A 19221-nucleotide genomic window follows, 5' to 3' on the forward strand; every position below is an offset into this window, starting at 1 on the left:
TTTATTTTGATTTCGTGTGATATACAACCATATATATTGATTTCAGGGTTAAGTACAGATGATGAGTTAATTGTTACTGTAAAGAATCTTGTGTCTCTTGTGGGAAGCAACGCAACCTTCAGATGTATTATCAAGAAGAACACTACAGACGGAATGGAAATGATTGATGGCCCAGAAAATATTGAATGGTCTTTTACACCAGTTGGATCAAATGCTTCTGTAGTGATACTAAATTTTGCTGAACAGAACAGAACAAATGATGGTTTAGTCGGCAGTAGTACAGTCAATAAGTCTGATTTCAAATATCACAAGGAGGTTTGGCCAGATATCACTATACATGAGTTGACAGTATCAGATGCAGGCACATACACATGTAAACTGATGTCAGAACAGACTGCATCTGCTCAACTATATATTTTAGGTGAGTTTTGCAGTTTCAAAACATTTAACTTTCATTTATGATTATGTCATAAAAATGTTTGCAGTTGACGAGGAATGTCTCCTATCCATGTTCTATTGCTAAATTTGGCTAGAATGTAACTATGATCTTATTCTGGTTTTGTGTTTTTTACACGCCCTTTTTTTTGTGGGGGTGGGGGCAGTTAGAGGTGCTCTTAGGGAGCATATAGTCACCACCTTGTGTCCATCTGTCTGTCTGTCTGTCCATCTGTCACACTTCTTGTCTGGAGAATAAAAAGTATTGAAGGTACCAAGCTGTAACGTTATACAATGATAGAGCTCACTGAGAGGAAGTGTAGTGACAAGGAACCATAATTATAAGGAGTCCCACTTTTTTATTATCTCCCTTTTTTGAAAACCTTGACGGGGGCATAACTCGAATGCTATGTAAGGTATTGACTTGATACTTTACATATTGATAGAGTCCAGTAAGAGGGAGAGCAGTGAAAATGAAACATAACTCTAGGTGGTCCCTTTTTAGCCCACCATCATTAGATTGTGGGCTATTCAAATCACTCTGCGTCCGTCCGTCCGTTAACAATTTCTCGTTATCGCATCTCCTCACAAACTACTGGGGGGATCTTGACCAAACTTTGTCAGAATGGTGTATTGGTACCCAAGGTGTTCCCCTGAATATCAGACTGGGTTCAACAATTTTTGGGTGTGTTATGGCCCCTTGTTTATTAGCTCACCTGAGTTTTTCAGATCGCTCGATGTCCGGCGTCCGTCGTCTGTCGTCTGTCTGTCGTCCGTCAACATTTAGCTTGTGTATGCTGTATTTTTCAACTGATCTTCATGAAATTCTGTCAGAATGATAACCTTGATGAAAACTAGGCCGAGTTCGAAAATGGGTCATCTGGGGTCAAAAACTAGGTCACTAGGTCAAATCAAGGAAACACCTTGTGTATACGATAGAGGCTGTATTTTTCAATTGATCTTCATGAAATTTTGTCAGAATGATTACCTTGATGAAATCTAGGCCAAGTTCGAAAATGGGTCACCCGGGGTCAAAAACTAGGTCACTAGGTCAAATCAAGGAAAAGCCTTGTGTATGCGATAGAGGCTGTATTTTTAGCTCACCTGTCACAAAGTGACAAGGTGAGCTTTTGTGATCGCGCGGTGTCCGTTGTCCGTCCGTAAACTTTTGCTTGTGACCACTCTAGAGGTCACATTTTTCATGGGATCTTTATGAAAGTTGGTCAGAATGTTCATCTTGATGATATCTAGGTCATGTTCGAAACTGGGTCACGTGCGGTCAAAAACTAGGTCAGTAGGTCTAAAAATAGAAAAACCTTGTGACCTCTCTAGAGGCCATATGTTTCACAAGATCTTCATGAAAGTTGGTCAGAATGTTCATCTTGATGATATCTTGGTCAAGTTCGAAACTGGGTCACGTGCCTTCAAAAACTAGGTCAGTAGGTCTAAAAATAGAAAAACCTTGTGACCTCTCTAGAGGCCATATATTTCACAAGATCTTCATGAAAATTGGTCAGAATGTTCACCTTGATGATTTGTAGGTCAAGTTCGAAACTGGGTCACCTGCCTTCAAAAACTAGGTCAGTAGGTCAAATAATAGAAAAACCTTGTGACCCCTCTAAAGGCCATATTTTTCATGGGATCTGTATAAAAGTTATTCTGAATGCTCATCTTGGTGATATCTAGGTCAAGTTCGAAACTGGGTCATGTGCGGTCAAAAACTAGGTCAGTAGGTCTAAAAATAGAAAAACCTTGTGACCTCTCTAGAGGCCATATATTTCACAAGATCTTCATGAAAATTAGTCAGAAAGTTCACCTTGATGATATCTAGGTCAAGTTCGTAACTGGGTCACATGCCATCAAAAACTAGGTCAGTAGGTCAAATAATAGAAAAACCTTGTGACCTCTCTAGAGGCCATATTTTTCATGGGATCTGTATGAAAGTTGGTCTGAATGTTCATCTTGATGATATCTAGGTCAAGTTCGAAAGTGGGTCACGTGCTGTCAAAAACTAGGTCAGTAGGTCTAAAAATAGAAAAACCTTGTGACCTCTCTAGAGGCCATACTTGTGAATGGATCTCCATAAAAATTGGTCAGAATGTTCACCTTGATGATATCTAGGTCAAGTTTGAAACTGGGTCATGTGCCTTAAAAAACTAGGACAGTAGGTCAAATAATAAAAAAACCTTTTGACCTATCTAGAGGCCATACTTTTCATGGGATCGGTATGAAAGTTGGTTTGAATGTTCATCTTGATGATATCTAGGTCAAGTTTGAAACTGGGTCAACTGCGGTCAAAAACTAGGTCAGTAGGTCTAAAATTATTAAAATCTTTTGACCTCTCTAGAGGCCATATTTTTCAATGGATCTTCATGAAAATTGATCTGAATGTTCACCTTGATGATATCTAGGTTAGTTTCGAAACTGGGTCACATGCGGTCAAAAACTAGGCCAGTAGATATAAAAATGGAAAAACCTTGTGACCTCTCTAGAGGCCATATTTTTCATGAGATCTTCATGAAAATTAGTGAGAATGTTCACCTTGATGATATCTAGGTAGAGTTCAAAACAGGGTCATGTACCTTCGAAAAGTAGGTCAATAGGTAAAATAATAGAAAAACCTTGTGACCTCTCTAGAGACCATATTTTTCAATGGATCTTCATGAAAATTGGTCAGAATTTTTATCTTGATAATATCTAGGTCAAGTTCAAAACAGGGTCACATGAGCTCAGAAACTAGGTCATTATGTCAAATAATAGAAAAAACGACGTCATACTCAAAACTGGGTCATGTGGGAAGAGGTGAGCGATTCAGGACCATCATGGTCCTCTTGTTCATTTTATCTTCATGCATTTTGGTCAGAATGATTACCTTGATAAAATCTAGGCCGAGTTGGAAAATGGGTTATCTAGGGTTAAAAAGTAGGTCACTAGGTCAAATAAAAAAAAAACCTTGTGTATGCGATAGAGGCTGTATTTTTCAACTGATCTTCATCAAATTTTGTCAGAATGATAACCTTGATAAAATCTAGGCCAGATTCGAAAATGGGTCATCTGGGATCAAAAACTAGGTCACGAGGTCAAATCAAAGAAAAACCTTGTGTACGCGATAGAGGCTGTATTTTTCAATTGGTCTTCATGAATTTTGGTCAGAATGATTGCCTTGATGAAATAAAGGTCAAGTTTGAATATGGGTCACCTGGGGTCAAAAACTAGGTCGCTAGGATATATCAAAGAAAAATGTTTTGTATGCGATAGAGGCTGTATTTTTTAATCGAGGTTGATGAAATTTAGTCAGAATGATTGCCTTGATCAAATCTAGATCAGATTCGAATGTAGGTCATCTTAGCTCAAAAACTAGGTCACTAGGTCAAATTGAAGAAAATGCTTGTTTACACTTAAGAGACCACATTTTTGATCCAATCTTAATGAAAATTGGTCAGAATATTTGTTTCCATGAAATCACTATGTCAAACATGTTTACACTGTTATGGTGTGTTTATCAGGTGAGCGACCTAGGGCCATCTTGGCCCTCTTGTTTTGATAATTTACATATATTTATATCTATAGGGAAAAACTTTGAAAATCTTCTTGTCCAAAACTACAGGGCCTAGGGCTTTGCTATTTGGTATGTAGCATCATCTAGTGGTCCTCTACCAAGATTATTAAAATTATTTCCCTGGGGTTAATTATGGCCCCGCCCCAGGGGTGACATGGTTTATATAGACTTATATAGGGAAAAAGTTTGGAAAACCTCTTGTCCAAAACCACAAAGCCTACGGCTTTGATATTTTACATGTCACATTATGTGACATCATCTAGTGGTCCTCTACTAAGATTGTTCAAATTATTCCCCTAGGGTCAAATATGGCCCTGCCCTGGGGGTGGTTTACATAGACTTATATAGGGAAAAACTTTGAAAATCTTCTTGTCCAAACCACAAAGCCTAAGGCTTTGATATTTGTAATGTAGCATCATCTAGTGGTTCTCTACCAAGTTTGTTCAAATTATCCCCCTAGGGTCAAATATGGCCCTGCTCCGGGGGTCACATGGTTCATATAGACTTATATAGGGAAAAACTTTTAGAATCTTCATGTCCATAACGTACAACATTCAAATTTGGACCACATGTATAGTTTTGAGTGGCAAGATGAACCTTGGCATGAGTTGACCTTGATCTTGACCTAGTGACCTACTTTCACATTTCTGTAGCTACAGCCTTCAAATTTGGACCACATGCATAGGTTTGTGTACCGAAACAAATTTTGACCTTGACATTGACCTAGTGACCTACTTTCACATTTTTGATGGTACAGGCTTCAAATTTGGACCACATGCATAGTTTTGTGTTCCGAAATGAAATTTGACCTTGATTTTGACCTAGTGACCTACTTTTACATTTCTCAAGCTACAGCCTTCAAATTTGGACCACATGCATAGTTTTGTGTACCGAAATGAACTTTGATCTTGTGATTGACCTTGTGGCCTACTTTCACATTTCTGAAGATACAGGCTTCAAATATGGACCATTTACATATTTTTGTGTTCTGAATTGAAATTTGACATTGATTTTTACCTAGTACCTATTTTCACATTGCTCAAGCTACAGCCTCCAGATTTGAAGCACATGCATAGTTCTGTGTACCGAAATGAACTTTGACCTTGAAATTGATCTAGTGACCTACTTTTACATTTCTCAAGCTACAGCTTTCAAATTTGGACCACATGCACAGTGTTGTTTACTGAAATGAAATTTGACCTTGATTTTGACCTTGACCTATTATTGAAATTTGGAACATTCAAAAATGGCTCAATGGGCGCCAAGATCACTCTGTGATCTCTTGTTGAATTATTTTCTTTTTTTTGAAAACCTTGTCCAGGGTGTAACTTGAATACCATGTAAAATATTGACTTTATACTTTACATAATCATAGAGGTCAAGGTCAATGAGAGGGAGTGCATTGACAAGGAACTATAACTCTAGGTGGTCCCATTTTTATACGCCCGTCTCTGAAAGAGTGGGATGTATTACGTGAACAACTGTGGTGGGCGGGCGGCGTCCAAAGCATGTCCGCTCTCTAAGTCGAACAGTTTTCATCTGATCTTCACCAAACTTGCCGACAATGTTTGTGGGCATAATATCTCGGTCAAGTTAGTTCGATAACCACCCAGATCGCCCCAGGCACTCTTGGATTATGGCCCTTGAATTACTCGAAAAACTGCGAGTTTAGCCTTGTCCGCTCTAAAGTCCAACAGTTTTCATCAGACGGGCATATTTTGTGACAGTCTGGCACTCTTGTTGAACTATCTCCCTTTTTAGCTCACCTGAGCCAAAGGCTCATGGTGAGCTTTTGTGACCGCTCAGTGTCCGTCGTGCATCGTTTGTCGTGCGTCGTCTGTCCGTCAACATTTTTAGCACACCATCATCAGATGGTGGGCTATTCAAATCACTCTGCGTCCGTGGTCCGTCTGTCTGTCATTCCTTCCGTCCGTCTGTCCGTTCACAATTTCTCGTTATCGCATCTCCTCAGAAACTACTAGGGGGATTTTGACCAAACTTTGTCAGAATGATGTATTGGTACCCTAGTTGTGTCCCCTTGAAAATCAGACTGGTTCAACAATATTTGAGTGAGTTATGGCCCTTTGTTTATTTTTATAATTTACATAGATTTATATAGGGAAATTTTTTGAAAATCTTCTTGTCCAAAACCACAGGGCCTAGGGCTTTGATATTTGGTATGAAGCATCATCTAGGGTCCTCTACCAAGATGATTCAAATTATATCCCTGGGGTCAAATATGGCCCGCCCCAGGGTCGCATGGTTTATATAGACTTATATAGGGAAAAACTTTGAAAAACCTCTTGTCCAAACCACAAAGCCTAGGGCTTTGATATTTGAATTGTAGCTTCATCTCGTGGTTCTCTACCAAGTTTGTTGAAATTATCCCCCTAGGGTCAAATATGGCCCCGCCCCGGGGGTCACATGGTTCATATTGACTTATATAGAGAAAAGCTTTTAAAATCTTCTTGTCAATAACCTACAACATTCAAATTTGGACCACATGTATAGTTTTGAGTGGCAAGATGAGCATTGACATGAGTTGACCTTGATTTTGACCTAGTGACCTACTTTCACATTTCTGTAGCTACAGCCTTCAAATTTGGACTACATACATAGTTTTGTGCACTGGAAAAAACTTTGACCTTGACATTGACCTAGTGACCTACTTTCACATTTTTGAAGGTACAGGCTTCAAATTTGGTCCACATGCATAGTTTGTATTCCGAAATGAAATTTGACCTTGATTTTGACCTAGTGACCTACTTTCTCATTTCTTAATCTACAGCCTTCATATTTGGACCACATGCATAGTTTTGTGTACCGAAATGAACTTTGGTCTTGAAATTGACCTAGTGACCTACTTTCACATTTCTCAAGCTGTAGGCTTCAAATTTGGACTACATGCATATTTTTGTGTTCTGAATTGAAATTTGACATTGATTTTATCTAGTACCTACTTTCACATTTCTCAAGCTGCAGTCTCCAAATTTGAAGCACATTCATAGTTTTGTATACCGAAATGAACTTTGACCTTGAAATTGATCTTGTGACCTACTTTCACATTTCTCAAGCTACAGCTTTCATATTTGGACCACATGCACAGTGATGTGTACTGAAATGAAATTTGACCTTGATTTTGACCTTGAGCTAGTCTTGAAATTTGGAACAATCAAAAATGGCTCAAAGGTGGGCGCCAAGATCACTCTGTGATCTCTTGTCTAAAAAGATCTTCTTCTTGAAAACCACTGGGCAGAATAACACCAAACTTCACAGGAATGATCCTTGGGTGGCCCCCTTTCAAAATTGTTCAAAGAATTGAATTCCATGCAGAACTCTGGTTGCCATGGCAACTGAAAGGAAAAACTTTAAAAATATTCTTGTCCAAAACCACAGAGCCTAGGGCTTTTGTATCAGGTATGTAGCATCATCTAGTGGTCCTCTGCCAAGATTATTCAAATTATCCCTCTAGGGTCATATATGGCCCCGCCCTGGGGGTCACATGGTTTATATAGACTTATATAGGGAAAACTTTGAAAATCTTCTTGTACAAAACCACACGGCCAAGGGCTTTGATGTTTGGTATGTAGCATCATCTAGTGGTTCTCTACCAAGGTTGTTCAAATTAACCCCCTAGAGTAAATATGGCCCCGCCCCAGGGTCCCAAGTTTTACATAGACTTATATAGGAAAAAAAGTTTAAGAATGTTCTTGTCTGAAACCACAAGACATAGGCCTTTGATATTTGGTTTGTAGCATTGTCTTATGGTCCTTTACCAAAATTGTTCAAATTGTACCCCTGGGGTAAAAAGAGGCCCTGCCCTGGGTTCCTAAGTTACACATAGACTTGTATAGGAAAAAACTTAAAAATCTACTTGTCTGAAACCACAATACCTAGGCCTTTTATATTTAGTATGTAGCATTGCCTTGTTGTTCTCTACCAAGGTTGTTCAAATTATTACCCTGGGGTGAAAAGAGGCCCCGCCCTAGGGTCCAAAGTTTTACATTGACTTATATAGGAAAAAACTTTAAAAATCTTCTTGTCTGAAACTGAAAGGCCTAGGCTTTTGATATTTGGTATATTGCATTGCCTAGTTGTCCTCTACCAAAATTATTCAAATTATGCCTCTGGATTTAAAAGAGGCCCCACCCCAAGGTCACTTAGTTATTATATGAGTTATATAGGAAAAAATACTTAAAAAATTATCTGATCCTATTTCCAAGACTGTTTGATTATAATTACCTGATTATAATTACCTGATGACCCCAAGTAATATGATGTCACTTGACTGTGACTTTGACCTGCTGACCTACTTTCTTGCTTTTTAAGATACAGCCTTGAAATTTGGATGACATACACAGTTTTGCACACCAATCGTAAAACTGACTTTCATTGACCATGAATGTGACCTACTGACTTTCTTAATATTTTAGCATCAGTTTGACATTTGAAACATGTAGCTCATATTACTCAGGTGAGCGATCCAGGGTCATCATGACCCTCTTGTTTGATACTTGATGTCCGGAGGATAACTCAAAAAGTATTGAAGGTACCAAGTTGTAACTTTATACTATGATAGACCTCCTTGAGAGAAAGTGCAGTGACAAGTGTCATAACTTGATTGCTATGTAAGTTATTGACTGCATACTTTACAGATTGGTAGAGGTCAGTGAGAGGGAGTGCAGTGAAAAGGAACCATAACAGTTACTATAAGTGATCCCATTTTTGAATTATCTCCCTTTTTTAACCAGGTTTTCAACGAAAACCTGAGTTATTAGATTGGGGTAGATGTCGGTCGGGCGGGCGGGCGGCGGCGGTGGTGGCGGCGGCGGCGGCGGCGTCAAACTGGTGTTTCCGGTCAATAACTTTTGTTTCGGTAAAGGTATTTGAATAAAACTTGGTATGTATGTAGCTTATATCAAGACAAAGGCTGGGATTGATTTTGGGGTTTCTGGGGTGAAGGTCAAGGTCACTGTTACTTAAAATAGAAAAAGGGTTTCCGGTCAATAACTTAACTTAGGAATGAGCTATCATGATGAAACTTGGTGTATAGAAAACTTATATAAAGTTGTAGCTTGGGATTGATTTTGGGGTTTCTGGGATCAAGGTCAAGGTCATTGTTACTAAAAATAGGGTTAGGGTTAGGTTAGGGTTAGGGTTAGCATATCTTCTACATGCATGGAGGGATTTTGATGAAAGTTGGCACCATTGTTCACCATCATGAGACAGAGTGTCATGCGCAAGAACCAGGTCCCTAGGTCTAAGGTCAAGGTCACACTTAGAGGTCAAAGGATACAAGAATGAAAACTTTGTCCGGAGCATATCTTCTTCATGCATAGAGGGATTTTGATGTAACTTGGCACAATTATACACCATCATGAGACAAAGTGTCTTGCGCAGTTCCCTTCTTTAGAATTACTTCCCTTTGTTGTTACTATAAATAGCTTATATTGTAACTTTTTCATTACTAGACGTAGGGAAAAATCGAGCCCACTTTTCTGTAGTACAACATGCATGTTACATCCAATTTTGAGGTGTATTTTGACCAATCTCTACCTGGTAAGGATTTCTGTGTGGACTTACAATTATTTTTTTTTGTATTTTTTTTTTTTTTTTTTTTTTTTTTAAGATTAACTTCCCTTAGTTGTTACTATAAATAACTTATATTGTAACTTTTTTATAATTGACCGTAGGGAAAAACCAAGACCACTTTTCTGTGGTACAACATAGTTGTTACTTTCTAATTTTAGGTGTATTTTAAGGTATCTCTACCTGGTAAGGAGTTTTTTTGTGGACTTAGAAAAACAAAAGAATTACAATGATTACTAAACAACCACAAAATTAAAATTACATCTGCAAATACAGGTGCTAGAGTAAAGAAATTTGCTGTGACGGGTGTATATTGTGACATTCTGGCACTCTTGTTTATTCTTATGAAAAGTGTTGAAAACCTGGTTTCGTGGCATTGCCGCGTTTCTTGTTGAAAACCTTGTCAGGGGCCTAATTCGAATACTATGTAAGCTATTGACTTCATATTTTACATAATTCATAGAGATCAATGAAAGGGAGTGCAGTGTTAAAGAACCACAACTCTTTCTGACCACATTTCTCCTTAACACAACTTCCATGACTGAGTATCCATGGGTGTTACTGATTGCCTTGTTTTTATTTGATGTTAAGTTATTTCAACACTTGTGGTTGATTACAAATAATGTTTAGTTTAAGACTTCATGAAAGTGTTTCTAGGCACATATGGAGTTTTGCAGCAGATGTAAAATTAATGCAATAAACATAGTCTGCTTCACAAGTGTCAAGGATGAGAGCAGACTGGTTGCAGAGACTTTATGACTTAGACAAAATCAATAACAATGATTAAATGAGACCAGTCACATAGTACTGTCATTAAGAATTAATGATTATCCCTAGAAGAATTATTCATTACATTGTTTTGCTGAAAGCAGTTTTGGTTTTTAATTCTAAACAAAGCCCTGGAGAAGTTATAAATAATTCATTTGTTGAAAATAATTTACTAAAAATACAATTTTAATTACATTCTGAATTAAGACCAAGCCGGTTTAATACCATGTTATTTGTCACATAAAGCATTATTCTATTTGCATATTTGAAATTGAATTTTATAGGCCCCACATCTTTTAAAAGACAGTTTATTCATAAGTAATATTTCATTTGATGCTTATTCTTTTAACAATAACTAAGAATGAACGGCCATTTGTCAAGTGGAGTGAAATGGTTTTTTTATTAACAGAACAAGTTAAGACATACTGCTGTGACAATTTCATTTCCAAGCAAGTAGAAACAAAATTTGTCTGCAAGCAAGAGAATTAATTAGTTACATTGCCTGCAGTTCTGATCTTCAGATCAGCTGTCAAGGTATAGAATCTCCTTCCGCAAAGTCAATAAATATTCTTGGGGAAAACAGCAAACTGCTCAATTATTGTTGCATTAAAAAAGCCAGGATGTATTCAGAAAGTTACACTGAGGCACAACCTTGTGTTTCAAGGAATTCTCCCTTGAATTTTTTTTAGCTTTTTCATTGCTTTGCAAAAAGTAATAACATACCCCAGTTACATCACTGTGTAATATTGTGTGTACCTCAGTGTACCCCAGTTACATCACTGTGTAATATTGTGTGTACCTCAGTGTACCCCAGTTACATTACTGTGTAATATTGTGTGTACCTCAGTGTACCCAAGTTACATCACTGTGTAATATTGTGTGTATATTAGTGTAGATACATTGCTGTATAGTATTGTATGTACCTCAGTGTAGCTACATTGCTGTATAGTATTGTATGTACCTCAGTGTAGCTACATTGCTGTATTGTATTGTATGTACGTCAGTGTAGCTACATCACAGTGTATTATTGTATGTACCTCAGTGTAGCTACACCACAGTGAAGTATTGTGTGTACCTCCGTGAAGCTACATATCTGTGTAGTATTGTGCATACCTCAGGGAAGCTACATGTCTGTGTAGTATTGTGCATACCTCAGTGAAGCTACATCACAGTGTAGTATTGTGTGTACCTCAGGGAAGCTACATGTCTGTGTAGTATTGTGCATACCTCAGTGAAGCTACATCACAGTGTAGTATTGTGCATACCTTCAGTGAAGCTACATCACTGTGTAGTATTGTGTGTACCTCAGTGTAGCTACATCACAGTGTAGTATTGTGTGTACCTCAGTGTAGCTACATCACAGTTTATATTGTGTGTATAGCAGTTTAGCTACATCACAGTGAAGTATTGTGTGTACCTCAGTGAAGCTACATCAGTATTGTTTGTATCTCAGTGTAGCTACATCTCAGTGAAGTATTGTGTTAACTTCAGTGAAGCTACATGTCTGTGTAGTATTGTGCATACCTCAGTGAAGCTACATGTCTGTGTAGTATTGTGCGTACCTCAGTGTAGCTACATCACAGTGTAGTATTGTGTTTACCTCAGTGTAGCTACATCACAGTGAAGTATTGTGTACCTCTGTGAAGCTACATCACTGTGTAGTATTGTGCATACCTCAGTGAAGCTACATGTCTGTGTAGTATTGTGCATACCTCAGTGAAGCTACATCACTGTATGGTATTGTGTGTACCTCAGTGTAGCAACATCACAGTGAAGTATTGTGTGTACCTCAGTGAAGCTACATCACTGTGTAGTATTGTGCGTACCTCAGTGAAGCTACATGTCTGTGTAGTACTGTAAAATCATTTAATTTCGTGGGCATGAAATTTCGTGGTTTTGGTAAAAACGGCAATTTCGTGGGGATAAGAATTCGTGGATTTCAACTTTTGAACATAAAATTAATAGGAATTTTACTTGTTCATTGTGATTAAATTTCGTGGATTGACTCAACCATGAAATCCACGAAAATGAATCCCCCACGAATATTAATGATTTCACAGTATTGTGTGTACCTCAGTGTAGCAACATCACTGTGTAGTATTGTGCGTACCTCAGTGTAGCTACATCACTGTATGGTATTGTGTGTACCTCAGTATAGCTACATCACTGAAGTATTGTGTGTACCTCAGTGTAGCAACATCACAGTGAAGTATTGTGTGTACCTCAGTGTAGCAACATCACTGTGTAGTATTGTGTTTACCTCATTGGTGTGTAGTATTGTGTTTACCTCATTGGTGTGTAGTATTGTGTTTACCTCATTGGTGTGTAGTATTGTGTGTACCTCAGTGTAGCTACATCACAGTGAGGCCAGAATTAAAATTAGGTTTGTTTGCTGTTTCCCGACCAACCTGCAAAAAACACTGCGCTCCGAATTTTTTTTTATTGGCCCACTGAGCAGAATATTTTTTTTTATAAGTTCTGATCAGCTGCAGAACATTAACCCAAACTTTATTCACGTGACAGAGCAGCACTTTCAGTTAACCCCGGAATGTCTGTCATTAGCCCACCATCATCAGATGGTGGGCTATTAAAATCACTCAGCATCCGTGGTCCGTCCGTCCGTCATTCCGTCCGTCCGTTCACAATTTCTCGTTATCGCATCTCCTCAGAAACTACTAGGGGGATTTTGACCAAACTTTGTCAGAATGATGTATTGGTACCCTAGTTGTGTCCCCCTGAAAATCAGACTGGTTCAACAATTTATGAGTGAGTTATGGCCCTTTGTTTATTTCTATATTTTACATAGATTTATATAGGGAAAAATTTTGAAAACCTTCTTGTCCAAAACCACAGAGCCTAGGGCTTTGATATTTGGTTTGAAGCATCATCTAGTGGTCCTCTACCAAGATTATTCAAATTATTTCTCTGGGGTCAAATATGGCCACACCCTGGGGGTCACATGGTTTATATAGACTTGTATAGGGAAAAACTTTCAAAAACCTCTTGTCCAAAACCACAGGGTCTAGGGCTTTGATATTTTGTATGTGACATCATCTAGTGGTCTTCAACTAAGATTGTTCAAATTATACCCCTAGGGTCAAATATGGCCCCGCCCTGGGGGTCATATGGTTTACATAGACTTATATAGGGAAAAACTTTGAAAATCTTCTTGTCCAAACCACAAAGCCTAGGGCTTTGATACTTGTAATGTAGCATCATCTAGTGGTTCTCTACCAAGTTTGTTCAAATTATGCCCCTAGGGTCAAAAATGGCCCACCCCGGGGGTCACATGGTTCATAAAGACTTATATAGGGAAAAGCTTTTAAAATGTTCTTGTCAATACTACAACATTCAAATTTGGACCACATGTATATTTTTAAGTGGCAAGATGAACCTTGACATGAGTTGACCTTGATTTTGACCTAGTGACCTACTTTCACATTTCTGTAGCTACAGCCTTCAAATTTGGACCACATGTATAGTTTTGTGCACTGGAAAAAACTTTGACCTTGATTTTGACCTAGTGACCTACTTTCACATTTTTGAAGGTACAGGCGTCAAATTTGGACCATATGCATAGTTCCGTGTTTCAAAATTAAATTTGACATTGATTTTGACCTAGTGACCTACTTACACATTTCTCAAGCTACAGCCTTCAAATTTGGACCACTTGCATAATTTTGTGTACCGAAATGAACTTTGACCTTAAGATTGACCTAGTGACCTACTTTCACATTTCTGTAGCTACAGGCTTCAAATTTAGACCACATGCAAGGATTGTGTACCGAAACAAACTTTGACCTTGACATTGACCTAGTGACCTACTTTCACATTTTTGAAGGTACAGGCTTCAAATTTGCACCACTTGCATAGTTTTGTGTGTCAAATTAAACTTTGACCTTAAGATTGACCTAGTGACCTACTTTCAAATTTCTCAAGCTACAGCCTTCAAACTTGATGCACATGCATAGTTTTGTGTACAAAGAACTTTGTCCTTGAAATTGATCTAGTGACCTACTTTCACATTTCTCAAGCTACAACTTTCGAATTTGAACCACATGCACAGTGTTGTGTACGGAAATGAAATTTGACCTGGAGCTAGTCAGTAAGTCTTGAAATTTGGAACACTCAAAAATGGCACATTGGTGGGCGCCAAGATCACTCTGTGATCTCTTGTTTACAAAAGCAATTTCTAGTTTGACCTTGATTTTGACCTTGAGCTAGTCTTGAAATTTGGAACATTCAAAAATGGCTCAATGGTGGGCGCCAAGATCACTCTATGATCTCTTGTAAATTTGTACAGCTGTCCCAGGTTTTAAATGTATAGTTCAAAATCTTTCAGGTGTACACTAAAAAAAATGGCAATTATACCATTAGATAGTTTAATAAAATCATACAACAATCTATTAGAGAACTGCTATAACCGGTGTTAATAATATCTGTTCTAAAGAACGTATTAAACCACAAAAAAACTATATACAAAACTGTAAGAACCTCTTGTTTAACATCTTAGGATACTTTTGGTAGATTTGAAATGAGATCGATTGTGCACGCTTGCGAAAATAATTACATTGTGGGTACGTTATTATAATTTTGGCGGGAGAGAAGCACGTGCGTTTCATGACTGGTATTGTGTTTGCGGAAGGGCTACTCCAGTCTCTTCAGGTCAAAAAATCAAAAGAGTAATTACAGCGGGAACTATTATTTCCTGTCCATTTCTGGTCCTGAGAAGAGTAACCTGTCTTATTCATTCAATACACCTCTCCTGATTAGACTCGTAGGTGTTGCCACCGAAAACGTTATAGATGCCGCCATTTTCAGCTCAGCTGTCACATAGTGACAAGGTGAGCTTTTGTGATCACCCGTCGTCCGTCGTCAGTCCGTCCGTCCGTCAACAATTTCTTGTCTGCACGTTAGTGGTTTCATTTATGATTTTATTTTAACCAAACTTGCACACAACTTGTATCACCATAAGATCTTGTTTCCTTTCTGGAACTGGCAATATTCCATTATGGGTTCCAGAGTTATGGCCCCTGAAGGGGTCAAAATTAGCTATTTTGACCTAGTCTGCACAATAGCAGCTTCATTTATGATTTGATTTTAACCAAACTTGCACAAAACTTCTGTCACCATAAGGTCTTGGTTCCTTTCTTGAACCGGCCAGATCCCATAATGGGTTCCAGAGTTATGGCCCCTGATAGGGCTGGAATTAGCTAATTTGACCTTGTCTGCACAATAGCAGCTTCATTTATGATTTGAATTTAATCAAACTTGCACATAACTTGTGTCACCAAAAGATCTTGGTTCCATTCTTGAACCGGCTAGATCCCATAATGGGTTCCAGAGTTTTGGCCCCGGAAAGAGCCAAAATCGGCTATTTTGACCTTGTCTGCACAATAGCAGCTTCATTTATGATTTGATTTTAACCAAACTTGCACACAACTTGTATCAACATAAGATCTGGATTCTTTTTTATACGCCCACAGGGACGTATTATGTTATCGCCTCGGTGTCCGTCTGTCTGTCTGTGTGTTGGTTAGCAATTTCCCTTCTGCTCTGTAACTCTTGAACCCCTTGATGGATTTCAGAGAAACCTGACACAAATGTTCACTTATTGAAAGGATGTGCAGAGCGCATGTTTCGGATGGCTAAATTCAATGTCAAGGTCACACTTAGGGGTCAAAGGTTATATGACTTTGTTTTATGTTATTATTGCTCTGCATTTGCGTTACAACATGGATGGTACCTCCAATTTTTAGGTGTATTTTGACAGATCTGTACCTTGTAAGAATTTTTTCTTTTTGTTTTTGGTTAAAGCAATGGTACTCAGGTGAGCGATATAGGGCCATCATGGCCCTCTTGTTATTCGATGTCGCCGCGCAAAATTCATCAATTTATCAGATGTTAATATGAAAATAGCTCAGAATCTCACGTTGCACGACTTGAAATACAGACGGTAGGGTACGGTAGTGTAGACGGTAGTGTAGCAAAAATCCTGAACTCTGACTGCTAAAAATGAATTAATTGCTGATGCACTCTGTATATTTCGGCGGGAGAACAATACACGTGCGTTTAATGACATAGGTTTTCTGTTTACTAAATGTATGCATATTTTCCTCGTAACATATGCAAATAGATTTCAACATTTAGAGGCTTATGTAAATTACTTTAAGTAAAGTTTCAGAATTGTAGATTGTCTTAGCACACAGTATTTACGACAGGAAATTTTTATATCGACGTCGGGAGATTAGGAGTGTGACTTTTTTCAGTGAATCCTTTTAAACTACATTACCATGGATCTGTAGCCTCATCTGTACTCTCTCTCCCCCTAGTATTAAGTTCATCTGTTAAAAAAAACATGAACAAAATTAAATTATCAAAAAGAACTAAACCCTACGAAATGAAATACGTTTTACACCTCCACACATCCTACCCAGACTGAGGTCCACCTCTACCACATAAAATGATAACAACAATTTAGAATTTTAGTCATTGTTGTAAAGGAGCAGAAAGAAGTTTAATTGTATCATTTAAAATTTAGATTTTTTTTCAAATATTCGCAAAAGTATCAACAAATCAGATATAAAATGACATAAGATATCTTTTCATATTTTATTCATTTATCTTCATGAGAAATATAAAATAATTAGTTATAAGTAGCACTGGAATAAAAAATTGCCTACCTACCTGCCCATCTTCACAGAGTAGGCTTGGGAGACAGCAAACAAAGACATTTTTAAATGTGGCCTGAGGTATTGTGTGAACCTCGGTGAAGCTACATTTCTGTGTAGTATTGTGCATACCTCATTGTAACTACATTGCTGTATTGTATATACATCAGTGTACCTACATTGCTGAATAGTATTGTATGTAACCTCAATGTAGCTACATCACTATAAAATTGTGTGTACCTCAGTGTAGCTACAACACTATGTAGTATTGTGCATATCTCAGTGTAGCTGCATCACTGTGTAGTATTGTATGTACCTCAGTGTAGCTACATCACAGAGATGTATTGTGTGTATCAATGAAGCTGCTTGACTGTGTAGTATTGTGCGTATCTCTGTGAAGCCACATCACAGTGAAGTATTGTGTGTACCTCAGTGTAGCTACATCACAGTGAAGTATTGTGCGTACCTCAGTGAAGCTATATCAATGTATGGTATTGTGTGTACCTCAGTGTAGCTACATCACAGTAAATTATTGTCTGTACCTCAGTGTAGCTACATCACAGTGTAGTATTGTATGTATGTCAGTGGTGTGTAATATTGTATGTACCTCAAGTGTAGATACATCACAGCGTAGTATTGTATGTACCTCAGTGTAGCTACATCACTGTGTAGTATTGTATGTATGTCAGTGGTGTGTAATATTGTATGTACCTCAAGTGTAGATACATCACAGTGTAGTATTGTATGTACCTCAGTGAAGCTACATCACTGTGTAGTATTGTATGTATGTCAGTGGTGTGTAGTATTGTATGTACCTCAAGTGTAGATACATCACAGTGTAGTATTGTATGTACCTCAGTGAAGCTACATCACTGTGTAGTATTGTATGTATGTCAGTGGTTTGTAGTATTGTATGTACCTCAAGTGTAGATACATCACAGTGTAGTATTGTATATACCTCAGTGAAGCTACATCACTGTGCAGTATTGTGTGAACCTCAGTGGTGTGTAGTATTGTATGTACCTCAGTGTAACTACATCACTGTGTAGTATTGTATATACCTCAGTGTAGCTACATCACTGTGTAGTATTGTATATACCTCAGTGTAGCTACATCACTGCGTAGTATTGTGTGAACCTCAGTGGTGTGTAGTATTGTATGTACCTCAGTGTAGCTACATCACAGTGAAGTATGTGTGTAACTCAGTGAAGCTACATGTCTGTACCTCAGTGAAGCTACATCACTGTATGGTATTTTGTGTACCTCAGTATAGCTACATCACAGTGAAGTATTGTGTGTACCTCAGTGTAGCAACATCACTGTATGGTATTGTGTGTACCTCAGTATAGCTACATCACAGTGAAGTATTGTATGTACCTCAGTGAAGCTACATCACTGTATGGTATTGTTTGTACCTCAGTGAAGCTACATCACTGTATGGTATTGTGTGTACCTCAGTATAGCTACATCACAGTGAAGTATTGTATGTACCTCAGTGAAGCTACATCACTGTATGGTATTGTGTGTACCTCAGTGAAGCTACATCACTGTATGGTATTGTGTGTACCTCAGTATAGCTACATCACAGTGAAGTATTGTATGTACATTAGTGTAGCTACATTGCTGAATAGTATTGTATGTACCTCAGTGTAGCTACATTGTGTGTACCTCAGTGTACTACATCACTGTACAGAATTGTGTATACATCAGTGTAGCTACATCAGTGTGTAGTATTGTATATACATGTACATTTTTTGTACCTCAATGTAGCTACATTGCTGTATAGTATTCTATGTACTTCAGTGTAGCTACATCACAGTGAATTATTTTGTGTACTTCAGTGTAGCTACATCACAGTGTAGCTACATTACAGTTAGAAAACCCGCTGGCTTAGCTCAGTAGGTAGAGCGTCGGTCTAAAGATTGCGGGGTCGCAAGTTCGATCCTCGGGCGGGACGTATGTTTTCCGTGACTATTTGATAAACGACATTGTGTCTGAAATCATTAGTCCTCCACCTCTGATTCATGTGGGGAAGTTGGCAGTTACTTGCGGAGAACAGGTTTGTACTGGTACAGAATCCAGGAACACTGGTTAGGTTAACTGCCCGCTGTTACATGACTGAAATACTGTTGAAAAACGGTGTAAAACCCAAAACAAACAAACAAACAAACAAACAAAACAAACATCACAGTTAGGTAT

The 19221-nt window shown here is 38.2% G+C and overlaps 1 protein-coding gene across 1 annotated transcript in view; it reads left to right on the forward strand.

The window, feature by feature from the left end:
- Positions 1-19221, forward strand: part of LOC123560855 (vascular endothelial growth factor receptor 1-like) — a 100451-nt gene that overhangs the window by 24194 nt on the left and 57036 nt on the right. The window contains exon 2 of the mRNA XM_053516837.1: positions 47-421. Coding sequence (XP_053372812.1) covers positions 47-421 — 375 coding nt within the window. The remainder of the gene's footprint in view (positions 1-46; positions 422-19221) is intronic.

Source organism: Mercenaria mercenaria, chromosome 10 (assembly GCF_021730395.1).
Source record: "Mercenaria mercenaria strain notata chromosome 10, MADL_Memer_1, whole genome shotgun sequence".
In the NCBI taxonomy this organism is placed as follows: domain Eukaryota; kingdom Metazoa; phylum Mollusca; class Bivalvia; order Venerida; family Veneridae; genus Mercenaria; species Mercenaria mercenaria.